This window comes from Rhopilema esculentum, chromosome 12 (genome assembly GCF_057945365.1).
Source record: "Rhopilema esculentum isolate cy_ngs chromosome 12, ASM5794536v1, whole genome shotgun sequence".
Lineage (NCBI taxonomy): Eukaryota > Metazoa > Cnidaria > Scyphozoa > Rhizostomeae > Rhizostomatidae > Rhopilema > Rhopilema esculentum.
Window position 1 is genome coordinate 8745921 of NC_142826.1, and position 20777 is coordinate 8766697.

The window sequence follows — 20777 nt, forward strand, 5'->3', positions numbered from 1 at the left end:
CGCTGGGTGGAAATGGTATTAATCCCACTTCTGAGTAAATTTTCCTTTTTTTAATGCTCCTTGAGTGAATGCTCCAGATTGGTTGTGAAGCCTTTAGGAGTAAACGATTTTATTACATTATTCAAACAAGAGCTTTCATTCAAACAATCAACAATCTAAAACGAGGCCAATTCATAATAGCCGCTTTCAATAATCAGTGCAATAATCTGACAAACAAGAGCTCCGGCAGTGCAGTTGCTCGCACGCGAGCAGGATCTAACTCTTTTTTGCCAAAAACTTTTAGCAAATACAAATTAAAACTAAGCACAGAAATGTTATGGACAAACAAAGTAACTGGTGGACCCAGACGAGTGAACCATGCTGCAGTTGGTGTCCCGAAAAAGCGACTCGTCTTTACATTTGGAGGTTATTGTACGGGAGAGGAATACAACCAGATATTAAAGATGGATGTCCATATTTTTAATGCGTGTAGGTTGCAGAATAATTTGTTTATAGAATTCCGTCTAAACTGTGCATTTTCAAACTTTAGAAGTGTTTTCCCGCACCACTTAAGTAGATTATTTTGACACAATTAGCAATCCATAGTCGTGCACGCTATTTTTTAGAATGTTGAGCCACCCAGCCAAATGGCGGCACTGTAATCGCTTCAAATACCTTAAAATTGGAAATAACTGCACATCAAGGACTTTATACGCCTGAGGATGTTCGAAAACAAGGATGCAAGGCAAATGTTGGGTTATATCTATAATCTTCATTAAATCAAAATACCAGCTTAGGTTTTTATTGTGGCTGCTATAAAAAGTAGTTTCTTACTAAAGCTGGAAAATTTAGGGTGCATTGAAATGAATGATGATATTCTACTACGCTGAAATATGTTGAAGGGTGTTTAGTTAAAAAGGATATATCTGTAAAGCAACTGTTAGTCATGTTTACCTGCAGGCTCTTATTGGTAAACAATGTTTATTTTTATGCAAGAATACAACAAAAAGTAAGAGATTCAGACCTCCCCAAAATTTTTTTGTTCTTGTGAGCACAAACTGTTTTGTAAAAGGTACCTGCAATTTGTTTTTCATATTTAATATGTAGGATATAAGTTTGTTTACAATAAGAGACATAAAATAAGGTTTAATGACACATCATACACAAATGTAATCACAACAGTATAATTGAAGATCTTTCTCTCACGGTTAGGAAAATCTATCATTCTGTCTTTGCTACATAAAGCACTTTTACAAAGCAGTAAAGCCTTAAGCTTTACTTTTGCAGATTTCTCAAAATTCTCTGAATTTGAACCAAAGATCGTTTCCAGACACATTTGAGATAATCAACTAAATTTATTTGAAGTTTTTGACAAATGAGTACCCTTTAAGGACTGCAACTGCAAAATGGGAAGCATTGCTTTCCTTTATTTTGAGTTCATATGATTGTATTTTTATCTTTTTTCAGAGTTTCTTGATAATTTTAGTCAAAGGTAAAAACACATTTAATAATATCACATGGTGAAACTTGTAGCTGAATTGTTTCCTCTAAATTCTTAAACAATTGGAAACTTTGAAAAAAACCACTTTTTAAGATGTGCCTGCAGGCGTAATTTGATTTGCATGGTTTGCTTGCAGGCGCCACTTCTGCACTTTAGCGAGGCCTGGCCAGAGCTGGAAATTCCATGTTTTTTTGGGTCGCAAGATATTTTGCCACAACAACACAACATGGATTTTGACTTGCCAAAAGGGAACATTTTGTAACATGACAATGTACACAAAAGAAGCATGATACAAGATCTTTTTGAAAATTTGATAAGATTTAAAAATGTTGATAAATATGGATTTAAATGTAACAGGAAAGATAAATATATTCAAAAGAAGAGCAAAAAATATACCCCCTTCTACCTAAGTTTACCTTAAATAAATGGTATTGATAACATCTTAATGGTATTGAGATTCAAATAAGTTCCAGAATGGTTCGGTTTAAAATGCTGAAAATAAACTAGCTGGGAAGTGATTATTTGGTAATCTAGAGCAAGCTAATAGTTCAAAAGAATTCTTCTTTCTTCAAAATCTTTGAATAGTAATTTTCTTGGTCCTTTACCTTTTGTTAAAAAGAATTAAAAGAAAAATTATATTGTGACACACAATTGCTTTCTACTATCTGTATAAAATAGATTAACTATATTCTTCTTTTCAGGTTCTTTGCAATGGTATGCAATGAAAACCCCATCAAGACTAAATAGTAATCAATATTGCTGTGTACCATACATGAGATATGGTCATACTGCATCCCTTGTTGGAAGTAAAGCATATATTTTTGGTGGCAGGAGTGACAGAAATGGTGCATGCAATGTCCTATATTGTTTTGATACTGGTAAGGAACTTTATTGATCTTATTTCAACATTTGTAAGAGTTTTTCAGCTTTTGTTATTGCTATTTCAATTCAAGGATTCAGATTTATCTCCTTAGATAAATAATGATGTCATGTTGTGCCATTATAAGCTAGTCCTCGTAATGTGAAATTTGTCAGAGTGCTTGCAATCCCATGCCTTAAAAGGTTTAGGCATGCCATTACGTGTATGAGAGTGGTTTCAAAGATTTTGAGTTCCATTAATATGCTTGAAAACGGAGTCATTTGATACAAAACTGCAGTCATAAAAAACCCACTCAAAAGTGGAGTCAGTGATTTGTAACAGTGAAGACAGAGGCAATCAAAAACAAAGTCAATCTCTGTTTGAAAAAGAGCTCAAGAAAAAGTTATGAGAATGGATGAAAATGAAGTTATGGAAACACACATGGTATTGTTTTGACCAAAATGGAGGTGCCTGAATTTATGGGACAGTTAAAGAATAGGAATATTGCCAGGACTGTTGTAAGCGCTCAGTATGATTTTGTAAACACTGACAAAAGACAAAGAACCTAGAGTTGCTGCAGCTCTTGTTTGACAGTTATAGAAAACATACAGGCACCTTTTTATAAGAAACAATAGGGAAGAAGAGCTGAGGATGCAGGGTAGGTAATGCAGTGTGTCTAAGCATCAAGTAACCAATCATTGCATTTTATGTTCATCTGCCAGTGTGGTGGGATGTAAGGTGTTTTTGCCACCAAGAAACAACATCTTTTATCAGAAAAAGCAAAAATCCTAAGTTTTTTAACATGCTTTGGAACAACAATCAATGAACCAAATTTTCCTGTATTGGTTGATGTACATATCAATTTTCTTTAATATTATTGTGTAATTCCTGTAGTTTCTTTTATCTAGTAATTCCTGTAGTTTCTCTAGTAGCAGCTTTTATCGATTAATTGTATGTAGTGGAATTTAAAATGTAAAAACTGAACTGAACTGAACTGAACTGAACTTTATCATTTTTTATGCCACTTATTGTGCAAGAAGATGAAAAAATCAAGAAGTTTATAGACTGCTAAGGGAAGCAAAATATTAACAATTCTGTCAGAGTAGTTCCAACAGTTATTTGCAACAATAACATGAAATACAAATTTTGTCTTATTGAAACATAAAAATTCAAAACGTCAACCAGCTACTCTAGTGAAAAACTTTCAGCTAAGGTTTGTTTTTTATTTTTTGTTGGCAAATCTGATTCCATTTAGATCAGATTACTTAACATAAGTTTGCCTTTGTCACTGTATGTCATTTATTGTTATCACATTATAAAGCAATTTTTGTAGAATCTGACAGACAGTCTAGTCTATACCCAGCAACTCTTCAAAGCTAAATCTTTTTATTGTAGATATGTTTACTTGGTCTATTCCATCAACTGATGGCATTCCACCTGAAGCCAGAGATGGGCATTCAGCTTGTGTAATTAAGACAAAAATATATATATGTGGAGGATTCAAGGAAATTGTAAGTATCCAAAAATTAAGATGTTTATAGCAGCAAACTTGTCAGTCTTTTCAGCCTTTACTGTCACAGTGATTATGCAGTTTTGTTGTTAAACAGGGGCAGCTTACAGCGTTATTAGTGTTATTAGTCTAATAACAGTTTTTTTCCAAAGCTATAAGCTTGTAGTTGCATTCATTGTTTATTTTCATAGACAATGATTTGTGCTCAAGGCTCTGCATGTCAATAGACTTTTATTGAAATTCTTTCGCCTTCAATCTCCCTTTGAAAATGTCAACAATAGCCCTTGCTAACATCTCCGTTATTAGGATTGCGTTTCTAATAACGTGAATTGCCATTTCCTTTGTTTTTACTCTGTGAATGTGACATATTGTCATAGAAAACAGGGCATAAAGCCATTGTATTTTACTCGCACGTTATTAGCCTCCTCGTTCTAATAACACATTCCGGGATATCGGCTGCTTACTTCATGAAACAAAATAGCAAACAAAATAACTACCATAATTCAAACGGGCTCTGTACACTGAGTTGTTTCTCAAGTTTTTCCGCATTTTCAACTGGTAAAAGTCTAATGCATGAACAACTCTTTCGCTTATAGCGATGGCCTACCCAAAGACTTCTCTTTTCTGATAAAGATATTAACGAGGCATCCCATGGATTTGCGGTTAAGAAATAAAAAAATTACTTATTTTTGTAGCCCGGGTCTTGTGCTGGGAGATTTCCAGAAGAAAATATCATCAATTCTTTTTAAAAGTATTGTTTAGGGCTCTACTATATCCAGGATGGTCTGTTATTTCCATAGTTTACATGTCTTCGATGGCCCCGTTATTAGAAAGCCATTTCTAATAACGCAGTAGCCGAAATGTTGCTGGGGCCGCATTGATAAAACCCATGAGGCATCAAAAGTCAGCCGTGCCCTTAGAACGCATTGCTGTAGCAGCCCATTCCTGTGTAATCGAGGTCGGCTGCAAATAAATTGGGGATTGGAGTTTTGAATTAAATTTTGCATGGCTATCAAAACCACCGCCATACCCATGCCTCAATTCTACATTATTTTCCTTTTTCAACAAGAAAACAGCCTCAACATATAAGGGGTTTGAAAGCCCAAATTCCCAAACAAAAACGCAAATGGTGGGGGGGAGCCCTCTATGCCCCCCGTAATTTATGCCATTGCTTGGCTGACTAATAACAGTTTATTTTTGGTGCCAGCCACCCCTGTTGTTAAATTAGCGAAAGTTCTCAGGCTTAAACGTAAGAACATACACAACTGTAGACATGTAAGTTATGTGCCATGAATGTTTGCCCTGTATTTCTTTTTTCATTCCAATATTTCTATATTTGTTGCTGATGAAATTGTGAATAGCCATGAAATAGAAATTATGTCTGGCTCACCTTAAGCAAACTTATATCCTGAAGAGTCAGGAACCATTTCAAGATAGTTTGAACCATGTATTATGTTTCACAAATAATTGATTAGTGATTTTGACATTTTTAGGACCAGCGTTTCTCGTCAGATCTCCATATGCTGGAAACAGAAACAATGACTTGGCATAGGCCATTCCAGGTATGCTGTTTTTAATGAGACGAGACATAAGCAAGAACTTATTAAAAATTTATCAGTCAACCTGCCTGTAGAAGACTGTCTGCTCCATATAAAGAGAGTTTTGCATGTTTTGGTGTGAATCTTTACATGTAAATCCAATGTGACAACCAGGCAGCTAAGCATTGTATATCATTAGATGTATATCATTACATTAGATGTACATAGAAAAACCCACGGTGAATATGACACATCTCCTTGGAAAACATTTCCTTAAAAAGAAGGAACCTACCCAAATTACTTTACAAATAGCAAGGTAGATTGTGCCCTAAATAAAATTTTCAAGCTCAAAGATGATGCAAGAAAATTACAAGTATAATAGCAGACTTTTCATATTGATTTCAGTAAATAAAATGTTATGCTTTTTTCCTCATGACAAAACTTTGGAATTTTTCAGACAACCCTGTGTATATGGCGAGATTTCCACACTTCAACTGCCATTGGAAATAAGATCTATGTATTTGGTGGCAGAGGTATGAAGTAATTTTTTATTTCAGATTTAGTTGTTCTAAAAAATTGCTTTTTCATTACTTTTCTGAATTGAATCATTGTTAGAAGTAAACAAATTATTTTTATTAATAGCTATTGAATAGTTATAGTTAAGTTTCAAGATAAGGCAACTTTTGGAAATATTCATTTTAGACAAATTCTTGCTCATAGATTTCGTTGTGGTTTTCATCTTACGTTGATGCTTGAAAAATTACTTTGACTAGTTTTAACTTGTTTAAATACCAGATTAGCTGATTAATTTTTGCCTGAATTTTGTACTTTTGAAAATAGTTTCAATTTCTTTCATTTCTAGGTGACCGCAATGGCCCTATACACACTAATGAAGATATATATGATAACGCAGTTTATGAATTTGACACAGGTAACGTATAAAATAAATAGCTTCTTTTTCTAAAGAATGCTTCTATAGCGAAATATGTCAGCTCTGGGTTGCACTTTGGGTTAGAAAGTACCAAAAGGTTATTTCAAAATTGGACCTAAGTTGGCAGAGATTCATGCAGGAGGAAAGGTTATCTATTCAATATTATTGGCAGGAATTGAGTTAAAAACGTGATTACTTCTGACATAAAAGTTTTATTCATAAGACTTTGCTGATTGTTGAATAGCTAATGCAAATAAGAAAGTCAATGCAGTAACAGTGTTATTGAGCATTTTGTAAGTCATTGAATTAAATTGGGTATAATTAAATGTGAGTTGTGGCTTTGTACATGAGAAGTGATTGTAGCTTGAGTTACTTTTTTTACTATAACTCTTCCAATTATTTTTACCAGGTTGAGAGTTATTATCGAAACATTGTAGCATCTGACTACTTGCTCTTTATGGTTAATTGTATTAACAAATTCAAGGTGTTGCTCAGAGTTATTTAGAATTAATAGATACCCAACAAATGTTGAAAGATTATGTGAGCAGGAGAGAGATTTCAACAACTCAGAAGTCTCCAGAAAGTAGAAGCTAGCCATGTTCATAGATGCAGTGTATGAAACATCTAACAACACAAAGACTAAGATATTGTATTTTAGAAAATTTATCTTCTTTTTAGAATTTCTTTCCTAGTTATTGTGGATTGTAATCAGCAGTTTACAATGACTTGTTAGCCTGCACATTTGGTCATATCAGAAGTACTTCAGGTTGTTGCTATGTTTGGTTAGCTTTTTAGTGCATCTGTTTTTCCCTTCAAATGTGACCTTTTTTCAAGATATGGTCTTAACTATATCACTATTTTTTGCAGAGAAACTGAAATGGACTGTCCTGTCAGTATCTGGAAATGTACCACATGGCAGAAGGAGCCATTCTGCAAGTATGTTTATTGGGCAATTCACTTGTTAATCTTTTATTTATCTCTATCCTTTCTTTATCAGTATCACCTGGCTTTATCAATTGTTGATTTTAGTGACCCAAAATATTCCTCTAAAGTATTAGGTTTTCATCTGGGAAAGCAATCCATAGCTTGTTGAGTGTGTAAATGAATTGATTGTTGAGGTATAAAATTTTTCATCTTTTCGGAAAGAGAATGATCCCATCTAATTATGAAGCTTGTGTAAAGCCAGGCTATCTTGTTTCTGTCTGTCTATTATTAATGCAAAGGCCCTTTTTCAAGATCCTGAGATCCTAGGAACTGTGTTCAGAAGACTCTCAAAAAACTTGTCAACAAAAGGCAGTGAGAAAACTTAAGAAAAAAATTAATCCTTAAACGTCAGAATTCAAGAAGAATTTGCTTAAAGCATTGCAATTCTTTTAGTGAATGACGATTTTAACTTTCAAGTCTTAATGTCAAATATGTATTCTTCTCTTCTATTTTCTGCATCGGATGACTTTTCAGTATTTTGTTGCTGTTAGATTCTGATGTTCATTTCTAGTTGCATATAACGACAATATTTACATCTTTGGTGGCTACAATGGACAGCTAAACAAGCATTTCGCTGATCTTTGGAAGTTTAACCCAGGTAACAAGCTATATTTGTCTCGAATGCGCAGGGGTGTGCAGGCACCCGCGGGTTGATTTGCTTAGACTTTGCATTTGATTTATAATGTTTCATTTAGCTACTGTTAGAAACTATCGTGTTTGCTAGGGGTTTGACCTTTTCCGTCAAATCCCGACAGACACACTTTTGGTACCTAAAGAATAATCTTTAAGAAAACCTTCCAACACTGTTCGTGTCTGTCGTCAAACGAATATGTTTAGAGGAAACCCGTGCCTCCATCTGGGTTATACCTCTGAATGTTTTAGCTGCTTGATTTGTTATTTTAAGTTTTTGCTCATTGCTGGTTGAAGTTTGTATATACTATTAAGACCGTTAACCCCTGCTAAGTTTTAGAATTTGAGGGTATTAATGTTTTTAAGGTTATCAGTTTAAATGCTATATTTTTCAAACATATCATGTTAATAATTTTAAAGAGGCATTGCTTTTTCCTGAGACACGTTTTTGTACAAAAATATGTTCATATTGAAAATCTTAGAAGGTTAGTTTGTCAATCCGTTTTTTGACGCCCCTTGTAAGCCTCAGTTATGTTGTTATCTTCAGTTGTCTTTAACCAAGTCATCATTTTTCAACTTGATGAATGTTTTCATTGTCCATTTTAGTAAACAAACAATGGACAGAAGTAAAGACAAAGGGCGATGGGCCCTGTGCAAGGCGAAGGCATTCGTGGTCTCTTCTTGATAACGAGGTTGTTTTATTTGGTGGCACATGGTAGGTTACGAATATAAGTGTCACGGCCTTGCTCAATATAAATTTTCATTGGTTCAGTTGAGAGAATGATGAATTCTCTAGAGTATCTGTAACATACAATTTATCTTAATAAGTCCTCCGTCCCACTTGTATTGTTGATACAATACCTTCAAAGTTTTGAGCAATGAATCGATTATTAACAGCGATTGACCTTTTAGTTTGATTATCAAACCATAGTCTCCCTTAGTTTAGTAATGATAAAAAGAAGGAAATATATTTTGCATTGTGCCATTTGACTTTGTTTGAAAGCGAGAAGTACATTAAATCTCCTGATTGAGCTTTGTTAGCTGTTTTGATAGTCTTGAAACCTTGTATTAAGTGCCCAAGGACTCGTAGTGTTATTTCACTAAGATTAAATCATCTTTTTGCAGGTGTCGGCTTGAAAACGTTTTTGACGGAAATTGTGTTTTATTTTTTCATACGGTTTTTTATCGTTGCTTAATTTTTTACAGTCCAAGTGCAATTCCAAAACAAGTCGATGTACAGGATGAAGATGAGCTTGCGAATTTAAAAGATTTATCTGACGTTTATATTCTTGATCTCAGTAAGTCTATAATGTTACAATTTTAAAGTTTTTTATGCTTTCCGGTTATTTTGCTAGTCAACAGGGTCCCAGACTATTTTAATGGAGGAGTATGAATTATGAAATTTGGGTATCATTCATTTTTAGATTTGAAAAATCATGTCAAGTTTCTTTCGACATGCTTTTACAATCTGTCCATGTAAGCTTTAATAAGGGAGGTAGCATAAAGGCAAAGAAGCAAAGATGATGATTAGATCAGACTAAAATACTTTTTCGTGCAATTTTCGCGTTTTAAAAATTTTTGTAACCTACGAAAAAAATGTTTGTAACCATCGTACTGTTTCTGAGTTCAGTTTGAATTGCAATCTTGAACTTTTGACGATAATTTAGGCATTTTAAAGATCTTCATTTGTAGCCTTACCCATTCCAAAGAGACGTGCTATTGACAGATTGGTCTTTTAATATACGTTGCTTAAGTACAAGTGATTTGAGCTTGAAATTCCTGATCATTATCATAATAAAAAATTTTTAAAAAACTTTTCCTATAAGGCAATTCCTTTATCAGCTACGGATCTCTCAGTCAATCTAAATCGATGAATCATAAACCCTAAAACTCTAGAGATAAACATGGGAGATAACACGTGATAACTCTGGGAAAGGTTTAATGATTTGTGCTTGGGTTGCCATTTGTTAAAAAGTTGTTAGGGTAGGGTAGATAAACGGTCCCGGGCTAATTGACTAAAATGTGTAACCGTCATTTTTGCACATTTTGGTGGGTTGAGTTTAGAGATTTCTCTCGCCCTTCCCACTGTTTGGTAATGCCCTTGGCTCCAGCTAAAGGACAGGGCGCAATTTGAGGGTTTGCAGTGCAGTGAGAATTTTAAATCATTTCCTGTGTATCATTTCAGCTCCTCTAGGGATTTGTTTTCTTTCGCCTGTAAACGACACCTTAAACCTATTGCCCCTTTTGATTATTATTTCTTTTTCAGGTCCAAGTTTGACAACGCTGTGTAAAAAGGCTGTTCTTGCATACAATGTTGATTGTTCTGAGCTGCCGCTTCAAATAAGGTAAATTATTTTCTCATAAAATATGTCTTTATAACCCCCATAATAAAACGATACACAAGAAATTTCATGCTATCATTTTATGAAGGTTTGTACCAGACTTTAAGAGTTTTTGTGCAGACTCTCCAAAGCTACTTCATGTACCTTTAAATCTTTATATTCTAGAGGTGAACTTGAGTCGATGAGACACAATAGCTGCGAACAGAAATTCTCAACAGGGATGACACAAGGCTGAGTTTCAGCAACTAAAGAGATCGTCATTTGTGTTGAGCACAAGTGCTTCACCTTAAGTAGATGTAACAAATCTAATCTTCGGTTGCTGTAGCCCACTTCCAACTACCACACCAGTAACTTTAGTTCATTTTTGTTTTTTAGTTGGGAAATCCCTTTTTGGAAGTAATATTTTGTAATGATGTTTTTGTAAATATAATAATAATTTATCGAGCTACTTGTTTAAGATTGTAAAATTCTAAGAAATTTTATTACGTTTTATTAGTTTTAAGGTTTTTTAATTCAAGAGATATAAATATTAGCATAAGACTATCGTAGTTAAATAAATCGTATATTAATGCTTTGTTGTGATGGCGTTTGAGGCGCATTACTTTCATTTAGTGTAAGAGGATTTAATACCTGGCTATGCTTCGTTGTTTGTTCTACTACTGACTTGTCATAACTTAAATTGCCGAGTGAAAAGTGCAGCCTAAAATAATTTCAGTATCGTTTATTGATTTAGTTGCGATTGATTCCATGTATAATGTTTACTTATATTGAGGTGGAAGGCCAAGGCAAGACATGGCCAAACTCATCTATATTCACACACATGTTTACATGGTGTCTTTATGCGTTGCCCAGAGGGCCTGGGACCTACTCTACTACACCATGAATCAATCAGTTTCCAAATGCTGCATGAGCTTATCTTCGAATACTACAATTTTAAGTCCGGGCAAAGCAAATCCAGTATTTTATTTTATTTAACTTCATATTTTCAGTCTTCTCTAAGATTATCTAGCTTTCAAAATATATGAATAGAAGATGGTGGTATTCGATTTTTTGGCAAAGGCATTCTGTACGTGTCAGCTATCACCTATTCCCTACTGATAAAATTGTTTAAAAAATCTTATATTCAGATTCAAAAGGTTGAATCAACCTACCCTAATTTATTCCTACTCATTTCTAAACTTTCTTGGTAATACTGAACTTTGTTTATGTAAAAGATTTTGTTTTACCAGTGCTTGAGCTAGCATTGTTTTATACGCATACTCGTATTGACGTCATCCTAAAGTGATTTTTACTTTTAGCATTCATGTACATTCTGTAAATCAAAATATTATTGAGGATTTTATGAGTTGTAAGGATTTCAATTTTTTGTCTTTTGTTGTATTTGCCTTCTCGTTGATCGATCATTTTGTTTGGAAATCGTTGGGAATTTCTAGTTTTGAGCGTTTATTGTTGTGTTTGTCGGAGATACAGACAGAAATCAAAATAAAAAACATTTCGTTTGGGAGAGAAATCAAAATCTTTGGAGCTAAGTAAAACTGTAACTGCGCCATCGCAATTGGTAGTTTTTAACTTTGAAAAGTAAAGGTAATTGTTATATCTAATTCATGGCAAATGCTCACGGGGAGAAAAAACTCTTTCATAAATGTGGGGTGAAAACAAGACGTCCCTGTTTTTTTCTTTGATAACATTTATGTCACAATATTATTGCATATCGCAAGGAACAATTTGCGTGGATATCGAGTGACGGATATGTTCTTGTTCGAGGAGTGCGTATAATCTAAAACACTGATAAATGTACCCTTAATTCAGGCATGCCGGGAATGGAGAGTTGAAGGGCTGTAGCTCCCCAACTTTTTCGGTGATTCAGGATAATAAGGTTGTGACATCAAAAATTCTGTGATAGTGGAAAACCACCATATAAAGTTTATCAATTTGTATAGCGCTCCCTCACTCAAAAATTTGCTCCGGCGTCTCTGTTATTGCCTTAAATCCTTTAAGGCAATAAATCCCTTAATTATTTTCAGGTATTCATCCATAAAATACATGTATCCAAATTTCTGAATTTTTAAAGAGTAAGTAAATTTAAATTTTCTGACAGGCTTCAGCTGCCCGAAACCCTACCATGCACTTCAGGGCAATTCAAACCCTGTTGGCACGGCAACTACCATAAGGAGGCTGAAAAGCAAAACAAGATGGACGTCACATTGTTCATTCCACAAGAATCTTCAACATTTATATGTGCTTGATGCATAGTAAAATATTCCATGTTGGCCAACCATTGTAGAGCAAGTCTTCTCTTAGAGAAGGAGCATTTTAAACTTAGAAAAGCTCCAATTTGGGTAGGTATTTATCAGTGAAATTTATGTATAGGCCTAGCTATGCAGTATATTGTTTCAAAGTGACTTGGTTGTAAAGCTTTTCATGAACGGTAAACAGCACGATTTATGAAATAAATGTTGTATTTGGTTAGTTTGGAAGAATCCTTAAAATCCTTTTGAAGCAATTGAAGAAAATTACCATAATGGGTCAACATAAAATACTTTTCATCTCAGTAAAAAAACCCCTCTACATTTGTCACTCATTTACCCAAACTTTATACTAGAAGAGTTTGTGCTTATTAATAAAATGATAAAAAATTATTATTAATATTACTTCCAGGTAGAAATGAGAGACAAATGTATTTAATTTTGGGCATGTGTTCGCTTTTTAACCTAAAGACTGAAAGTGTAATTACAATAGGTGCCATTAATAGCTAATGGATTTTTTTTAATAGAATTTATGCTAGTTTAGCATAATAATGACGACTCTGTTTTTGGTCACTATAATGCCAGCTACCAACAAATAGTGTTTAGACTTTTAAGTTCAAATCAGGGACCATTATGGAAACAAGGTTTTATTGACCTTTTTAATGCTATCCCTGCCATTTGTAACCTTGGGTGTTTCTTAGTCTACGTTTTTAACTTCTATATGTAAATTCTATATATCTCTAATTAGATCTTTTTCTTTTTCTTAATTTTAGATTGTAATTTATTTGATGGCAAAATTATACATACATATACATACAGTTCTGCAAAGTTTGGTTAAAATCAACCACTGCTTACAGTCATAACTTATCAAACAACAATTTTGTAACTATAACCAGAAACTAATCTATCAGTTTAAACATTTTTTTCTTCAATAACTCAGCTTTCTTCTTCAACAATTTTTATTTTCAAGGGCATAGAAGCTCAGCCACTCAATGATGAAAATTTCCTAAAATGGCAAGCAATAATAAAAGGGCCAAGAGACTCAATTTGGGAAGGTATTTTTTAACCAAATCACTCTCCTACAAAGGAAATTTTAGCCATTGTTTTTAGCCAGTGCCTTGACTTTACTCAAGAACCTACTCTGAGAAAAACTGTCATAAATTCCAGAAGAATATTATCCCATCAAGTAGCTCTACCATAGTTCTTTTGCATACCAACTGTCTTTTTGTGATACAAATTAATTTTAAATTGGAGCAAAATTTGATTTATGATGTTGATATCCATTTTTAGGAGGAATCTTCAAGGTGTACTTGTCTTTCTCAGAAGAGTATAACTCTAAACCACCAGAAGTGTTTTTTCACACTATTCCATTCCACCCAAATGGTAGTTATTATGTTTAATATTATCAAGGAATACCTTAAAATTTCAGCCTTTCATTAGAATAATGTCTTCATGTAAGTGCCATTGACATTTTTGCAAGGAATTGTAGACGTGAGTCAAGTTTGAAACCATATTTGTTTCTTTTCATTTTTGTAGATTCATTTTACTAATACCAGATTATTTATCTTAACAAACCTTACATCACCAATCTCACTCACCAATCTTGTTTTTTACTTTTCTTTTAACATCTTTGTATAGTTTTTTCAATTACTATTGTTTGCATAATGACACCTGTGATTTTTGATTTGGTGACATTGTTAAAAAACTGGTGTATTTTTTCTGACCTTTGGTTTGCATGTCAGGTCTCAAATTCATGTTTTGGTGATTTGCGAGATTACCATCTTGATTAAATGATGGGTGGTGGTTTCGGTGAAATACAGAACCTTTGTCTGTGGTCCAAGTCCCTGATTTGACAAGCGTTCATTCAAGAGTGAAGAGCAGCTCTCTGTAACTCCTGGCATTGGCATTACAAGGTGGGGGTAACAACAAAAGGAAGGACCAAGACACTGCTTGAAAGCATAGCCTCTCAGAGTCCTAATCCAATCATAAAGCTTTCAGTTGTTCTCCATATGGGATGTGGGAAGCAAAATTTTACTATCAGTTTGAGCTACAAAAACTTGAGAGGAAAACCCATGACAAAAATCAATTTTTAGCTCAACCAGTCTTATTTGCAATCATAATATACCAAATCAAACTGATAGACAGGTGTCATGGTATTAATTCAAGAAGAATTGATTGCTATTGATAAGTGGATAAATCAGTTGGGTTGCACTGTAATCTCATTATGTCTGTCCCCCATTCATGAGAATAGCTTGCTTGATAAATAATTATTAATGCCCTTGAAGGACCTTAAAGTGACTCCAAAAAACAAACATTGCATTTTAATTTATTATATAAAATAGCTTAAAATACTTCAATTAAAGATGTACAAAAATGTTTAAATTTGCATTGTGTATTCTCCCAAATTCTTGTTATATAGTTGACATGCAGAATGGGGTTCCATGCATAGATTTCTTAAATGACATTGGCTTGTGGAAACCACATTATGATGTTGTCTACATTCTTCTACAGCTTCAGGTAACATGGTTTAAACAGCATTTATGTGCAAGTATATCATAAATGGAGTATAAGTCTGCTATATGTTGTTTATTAATGAGAAAGTGATTTTGAGTGATAACTGAATTTGTGAGGCACTTTCTTTATGCTCACTTCAATGAAGTCGTATTCATGATAGCAATAATATCAAGGAAGTAGTATGCATTTCTGCTGACCAATGGTATAAGAGCATCTCAAAATGGATTGATTACATAGCATGTTAACAATTATTGCTTTAGTAAAGATTGAATGAATGAATAAATGAATATATGAATGAATTAATAAACTCATAAATAAATAAACAAGATATCGAATGAATCAATCAATAAGTGTGCATAATTATACACAGGAAGTGTTCCCTAGTTCTTCAGTTGATGAAATCTAGCTAATTCAAGATCGCTTTCTTCTTCTTAATAGACAATGCTGGATCATCCTGTATTGGAAAATCCTGTAAACGTTGAAGCTGCAAACATGTGTAATAACAGACCCAAACATTACAGACAAATGGTGTTGGATTGCGTATTTGCAAGCAAACGCCTTGAAGGCAAGTTTGTAGATTAATTATTTTTTATCCTAATTAATCTGACTTTTTATGGTTTTTATGGATAAAGTTTATGGAACGTTTACATTGAAGGTTTATTTTGATGAAAATGAAAATATTTTTGATAATTGGTTATTTTAGGGTCTAGTGCTTTAGGGTTTTGCTATGGCCAGGCTGTCCTGGGGAATTTTTTGACACTTAGCTTGGAATTGATGTTTTTTAACACTTAACAATACCCAAATACGTCAGGGATGTTGTTGGAGATCTGACTAAGCCTTCCAGTTTTGTCTTATATTCCATTCATTATAGCTGGACTCAAGCCGCAGATTTTCAGTCCTCTGAAAAAAGAGAATTCGGATATGCATTTTCAACCAGAAGCGAAAACAAAGGCTAAACAGCAGATTTCTTTTGAAGATTACCATAAAACCTGGCTGAATATAGCAACATCTAAACCACACACTCTTGGAGGGAGATCTACTGAAGATACAAACGCAGATACGGTTGTTAATGAGAGTCATTTTGGAGTGATGCAGGAAGAGCTGGAGGAAGAGCTGCGAAGGCAGCTATCAGAACATAATTCTATAATGTATGGACGATTTAGGGATAAGAGATTAAAAGACGAAGAAAGAATCGCAAACCTTCAAACGACCAAGGCTCAACTGCTAAAGCAAATTTACTTTAAAGAACAAGGTTCGTATCCGAGGCTTTTCTTCCCAGCTGCTCAAATTTTACGTAAATCTTCAAGGGTGCTAAAATTACCCTTGAGTATCTACAATCACTGCCAAAATTACTTGGAACACCCAATACTTAGCGCTGTGCTTTTCAATTTTTCAAATGTTTTCCCGAATACTACTAATTCCGTCCCCCTTTCCCCCAAGGCAATATTGAGAGTATAGAAAAATATCAAACAAGCCACAAGAAACAGCATACTCTTCTTTATTCTATAGTAAACCAACATTGTTCCTAGGGGGAGAGGGGGTTGGCTGAATTTGCCTTTGAAAACCTACGTTAGTGTTCCAAGACCTTTGGTAGTGATTGTATGAAGCGTGGTTTATTGTAGTTCGTTTGCCTTGTTAATACTTGTTATAATGTCACATTTGCACTTAAAATTCTTGAGTACCTCTTTTGAATAACAGTGCTTTACACAATTTTTGGATTTTACTGATCAAAATATTTGTCGGTCATTCAGTGATGAACAAAATCGTGATGGCGATAACTGAATAATCTCATAGTATCTTACCAATTTATTTCAAAATAAGTTGTTTAATTGGTAATTTTACTGCCGCTCTTCATTTAAAACACATCATGCTTTTACTGCCGCTCTTCATTCAAAACACAGCACCCTTTTAATTTCTCTCTTCAACTAAAACACAGCACATCTAAAACAATCCAACTTTTTTTCAGACCCAACCAACAAACCTCTACCTCATGTGACATCGAGACTAGATCCAGACGAGCCATTTGATGAGGAGGTTGATCAACTAGTATCCTGGTCAGAAAAATTGCCTGGAGTTTTGGAGTGAATTGCATTGAAGCCTGCAAAGCTCTCAGCAATTCACTAAGACTTCACATTAATAATTACCCTGTAAGTATTGTACTGAGTTTATGGTAGAGTTGCATTTTCGAAATATCGCTATTGCCTCGAAATGAATTATTTTTAAATTCGATAGTTGCTTTATTTTTTATAGAAAAAGCTGTAAGCCTTCACGTGACACAGTCGTTTTCTTTCTTCTCACCAGTGCATTATGAAAAGATGCATATGTAATCAAAAGTGGGAGTAGTCTACTGAAAACAGTAAGCCGAATTATATTACACAACATTCACAGTTGAATAATATACTCCTTGATATCTAAGAAATCCTGCCTGTAAGTCATCAATGGCAATTCCATCCCACCATATTGTCCTAGAACGTGGCATGTGTGTAATGGATGAATTATACTGTTTCCTGTTATAACATGTCATGACGACAAATCTTTGTCAGGTTATTCTAAAAGGGTGGCTGGCAAGGTGGTTTTTGCATATGGTCTGTTTACATCAGGACAAGAGCACCGATTATGAGACAAGATGGTTCTGATTGATGAAAGCAATTATAGTCAAGCTTTCCTTCCCTTCTATTCGCTGATGACAATCCATGTTTGGGTGGGTATTTATGCGGTGATCGTTTTGTAATTTTATGATGAAACATATTTTGATGTGTGCATGGTGAAAATAGCCCCATAAGCGCAAATTATTGGCCGTTGTCTAAATTTTGTATTTCATTTAACAAACCTTTCATAGCTCACATACCGCAAAATATTTTGAATAGATAGAAACATATTGAAATTCGATTTGTTAAATGTTTTCAACAACCTGCTTGACTTGAACATATGCGCAAACATACGAATAAAAGACCGACTAGAATGTCGGACAGATCATTCTGTGGCGTCGGGCACTAATAAAAGTTGGTACTAGTCTACAGAATATTGGTGTGACATGCTGCGGGTCACGCCCTGATTTAAAATTTGTAATAAAAGAAATATCATTTATTAATTCAAAAGATCCGAAAGGTGTCTGAATTTATGACATTATTGTGTAAAACTTTCGTGGCACAGTTTGGATTCTTGAATTGATCTTGTTTTACTTACTTTCAAAACTCGCCTGTAAATATATAGCATATGTATATAAAGATTTAATTTTTGTTAAATTAATTATTACTATTTTACCTTGTAATTGAAAAAATAATTTTACTTTGGTTTTAGTAGGCATCAACTAGCTGTAATGTAGCTATGTTTATATATACGCCTAAGAAATTAATGATAATAATAATAAAGAATAATGATATTGTTGACACAATCTGTTGCAGTGTTATTTAATAGAAAATTGTTCATTTTGACGCTGCTTATAAGTCCATGAAATCTGATTACAATATTTCACACGAGGGTTGGTGAGAAACTCAAGTATGGTCTAGGCCGGTCTAGGCCCAGACGAAAAGGGCCACGTATTCTTTGGCGTGAACTTTCTAGAGGCTACATGAAGGGGGGCAGTTTATTGGAGGTCATAGATAGACCATTTGAGTAGAAGATTTTCACGACCTAATGATCTCAGTTAAAAAGCCGCTGGTAAGACCGAAGTTGGAAGTGCAGACTTTCACGGATCACGTCTGGTACCCAGTGTCTTGATTCGAGGCAAAAGTAGATCAATGTTGCTGTTAATCAATTTTTTTAACTTAGGTATTGCTCCTGTGTGAGACGACTATGTACTGTACCTTTAGGTATTCCTCAAAAATAACCTCGCACCGCAATTCTTTCCATCGTTAAGAAACCTCTTAGATGCAACCCATCTAAACTCACAGAAACTCTTTCATTATTTGATTAAGGGAGATACAAAGTATAACATCATAACTTATAAAGATGAAAGAGCAAGCAGGGTCCTGCACCTGGGAGCGTTAATCCATATCGTTGCGTAAGCAGTACTAGAAATGAAAGACTAGTACTGCTGGCTGGGTATTCCGTTATCCTAAGTAGAGAACAATCGGCGTCATCCAAAGAGACAAAATAACAGAGTCATGGAGAGGCAAGACGGTAGTAGAATTTGAAAACTAATACCACGGCATCACAGTTTTTCTTTGGGGGGGGGAGGAGGGGATACCACAAAATGGATTTCAGGCCCACATCATTCAGTGGATGCCTCCTGTGTCTAGGACCGTCAGATAGCGGGTTTGGCGCGCCATCATTCCAAAGCACTGTGCAACACAAAGCAAAGGTGCGTCTGCAGTAAGAGCTATTGAAAGTTTACAAATAAAAAGTTTAAAGAGAAACTGAAAAATAAAGTGTTACTATACTAGTACCGTAAGTACCACTACGCGTCACCACTGGATCATACCCATTTTCTTGGCTCTTCTTCCATCGGGAATTGGAGAAGCGAAAGTATATTCCTTGATGAGCTGAAGTCTTTTATATCTTTAGGGCCTTTTATCTAAAATTTTGGTTGGATCCATTCCTTCCTCAGCTATTACGTCAAATTCTATGATTCTTGAAAAAGAATTAGGTTAGGTTACACAGATACCTATACCTGAGGCTGGATGGTTTTTAATTTATTCTTAAATTAATAAGGTGTAAGAAATCCAATTGCATGCTTTTTCACTCCTGGGAGGTATCCAGGCCTCATTTGCCAACAAAGTGAGTGGGAAAACCTTAATTTGCCAACAAGTTTGAATGTTACCGAAAAAGCACCCACACATGGCAAAAAATTCTCGTTATTGAGATGACACGTTGCTCAAAATTGCAGTTCACCGTAGTCAGGGACGCCTGCACAAGATTAGGGCAGGAGGGGCAGTGTTGGTGCCGAGGGCAAATCGTTGAATTTTTCTATTAACATAATCGAGCATTCCTAGGTGGGAGGGGAGCGAAGCTGGGGTAACATGATATAATATTGACTTGAATATGTGCCACCCCTACAGCTGGCTTTTTTACCATCAAAGATTCTAAACATAAAGAAAATGTTGACGAAATTATCCATAAATGAAAATAGGTATTAAATAGCCTTGTCGCTATTCACAATATTTGGTTTTATAAAAATCATGGCTGTTATAAATGGGCTGGTTGTAAAATTTTGATTTCCCGCTAAGTTTTTATACCGATCTACCCTCCTTAGGTTCCTGTAGTATTTCTGAGGGAACACGTCGTTTGTTTATCATCTATTATCTTTGCCGCTCTCTCTCTTGTGGCTGACCTTGTCACAGACAAACTTTTCATTCTCTGCATTTTTGTGCTGGTGTTATCATCTTTCTAGTATTTTCTAATAGATATTAACACAACGAGAGTAGTCAAAGTGGTCATCATATTTCAGGGCACTTTTTGCCCCCTCTGCCCCTCTTCGAAGAGGGCAGGAGGGGCAGCTGCCCCTCTAGCCCCCCTTGTGTAGGCGCCCCTGACCGTAGTTCAGCCTCAGGTTGTTCTTAATTTGTTCTTAACTTTTGACCAATTTTGAGGCTCGTGTTCTTATAAAATTGTTCCTATAAAAAAGAGTGTAGGCTTAACTATGATTGAAAATGTGATTCCAGTATCAAATTGTTCTTTTGGTCATCCACAATTTTAAACTGACAGTTCAAAGAATTTCAAAAACAGTTTCTCGTATTTCATACATATACATTCTAAGAACAAGGTGTGTCAGTCTAGTGGCATCGCCACGGGGTGGACTGGG

General features: G+C 34.7%; 2 protein-coding genes across 2 annotated transcripts; both read left to right on the top strand.

Annotated features, from left to right (window-relative positions):
* The first annotated feature begins 180 nt into the window (after positions 1-180).
* On the top strand, positions 181-11635 carry LOC135681749 (kelch domain-containing protein 3). Its single transcript, XM_065196349.2, has 12 exons — positions 181-468; positions 2182-2358; positions 3735-3850; positions 5343-5411; positions 5845-5920; positions 6250-6318; positions 7186-7254; positions 7814-7900; positions 8539-8647; positions 9139-9230; positions 10199-10277; positions 10440-11635. Exons 1-12 carry the CDS (start codon positions 312-314, stop codon positions 10507-10509), a joined length of 1170 nt encoding a protein of 389 aa, XP_065052421.1. The 5' UTR covers positions 181-311; the 3' UTR covers positions 10510-11635.
* A 790-nt stretch (positions 11636-12425) lies between these two features.
* Positions 12426-17308, top strand: LOC135681751 (ubiquitin-conjugating enzyme E2 U). The gene is made up of 7 exons (XM_065196352.1): positions 12426-12613; positions 13491-13575; positions 13811-13903; positions 14940-15037; positions 15473-15599; positions 15906-16286; positions 17001-17308. Exons 1-7 carry the CDS (start codon positions 12539-12541, stop codon positions 17117-17119), a joined length of 978 nt encoding a protein of 325 aa, XP_065052424.1. The 5' UTR covers positions 12426-12538; the 3' UTR covers positions 17120-17308.
* The last annotated feature ends 3469 nt before the right edge of the window (positions 17309-20777 follow it).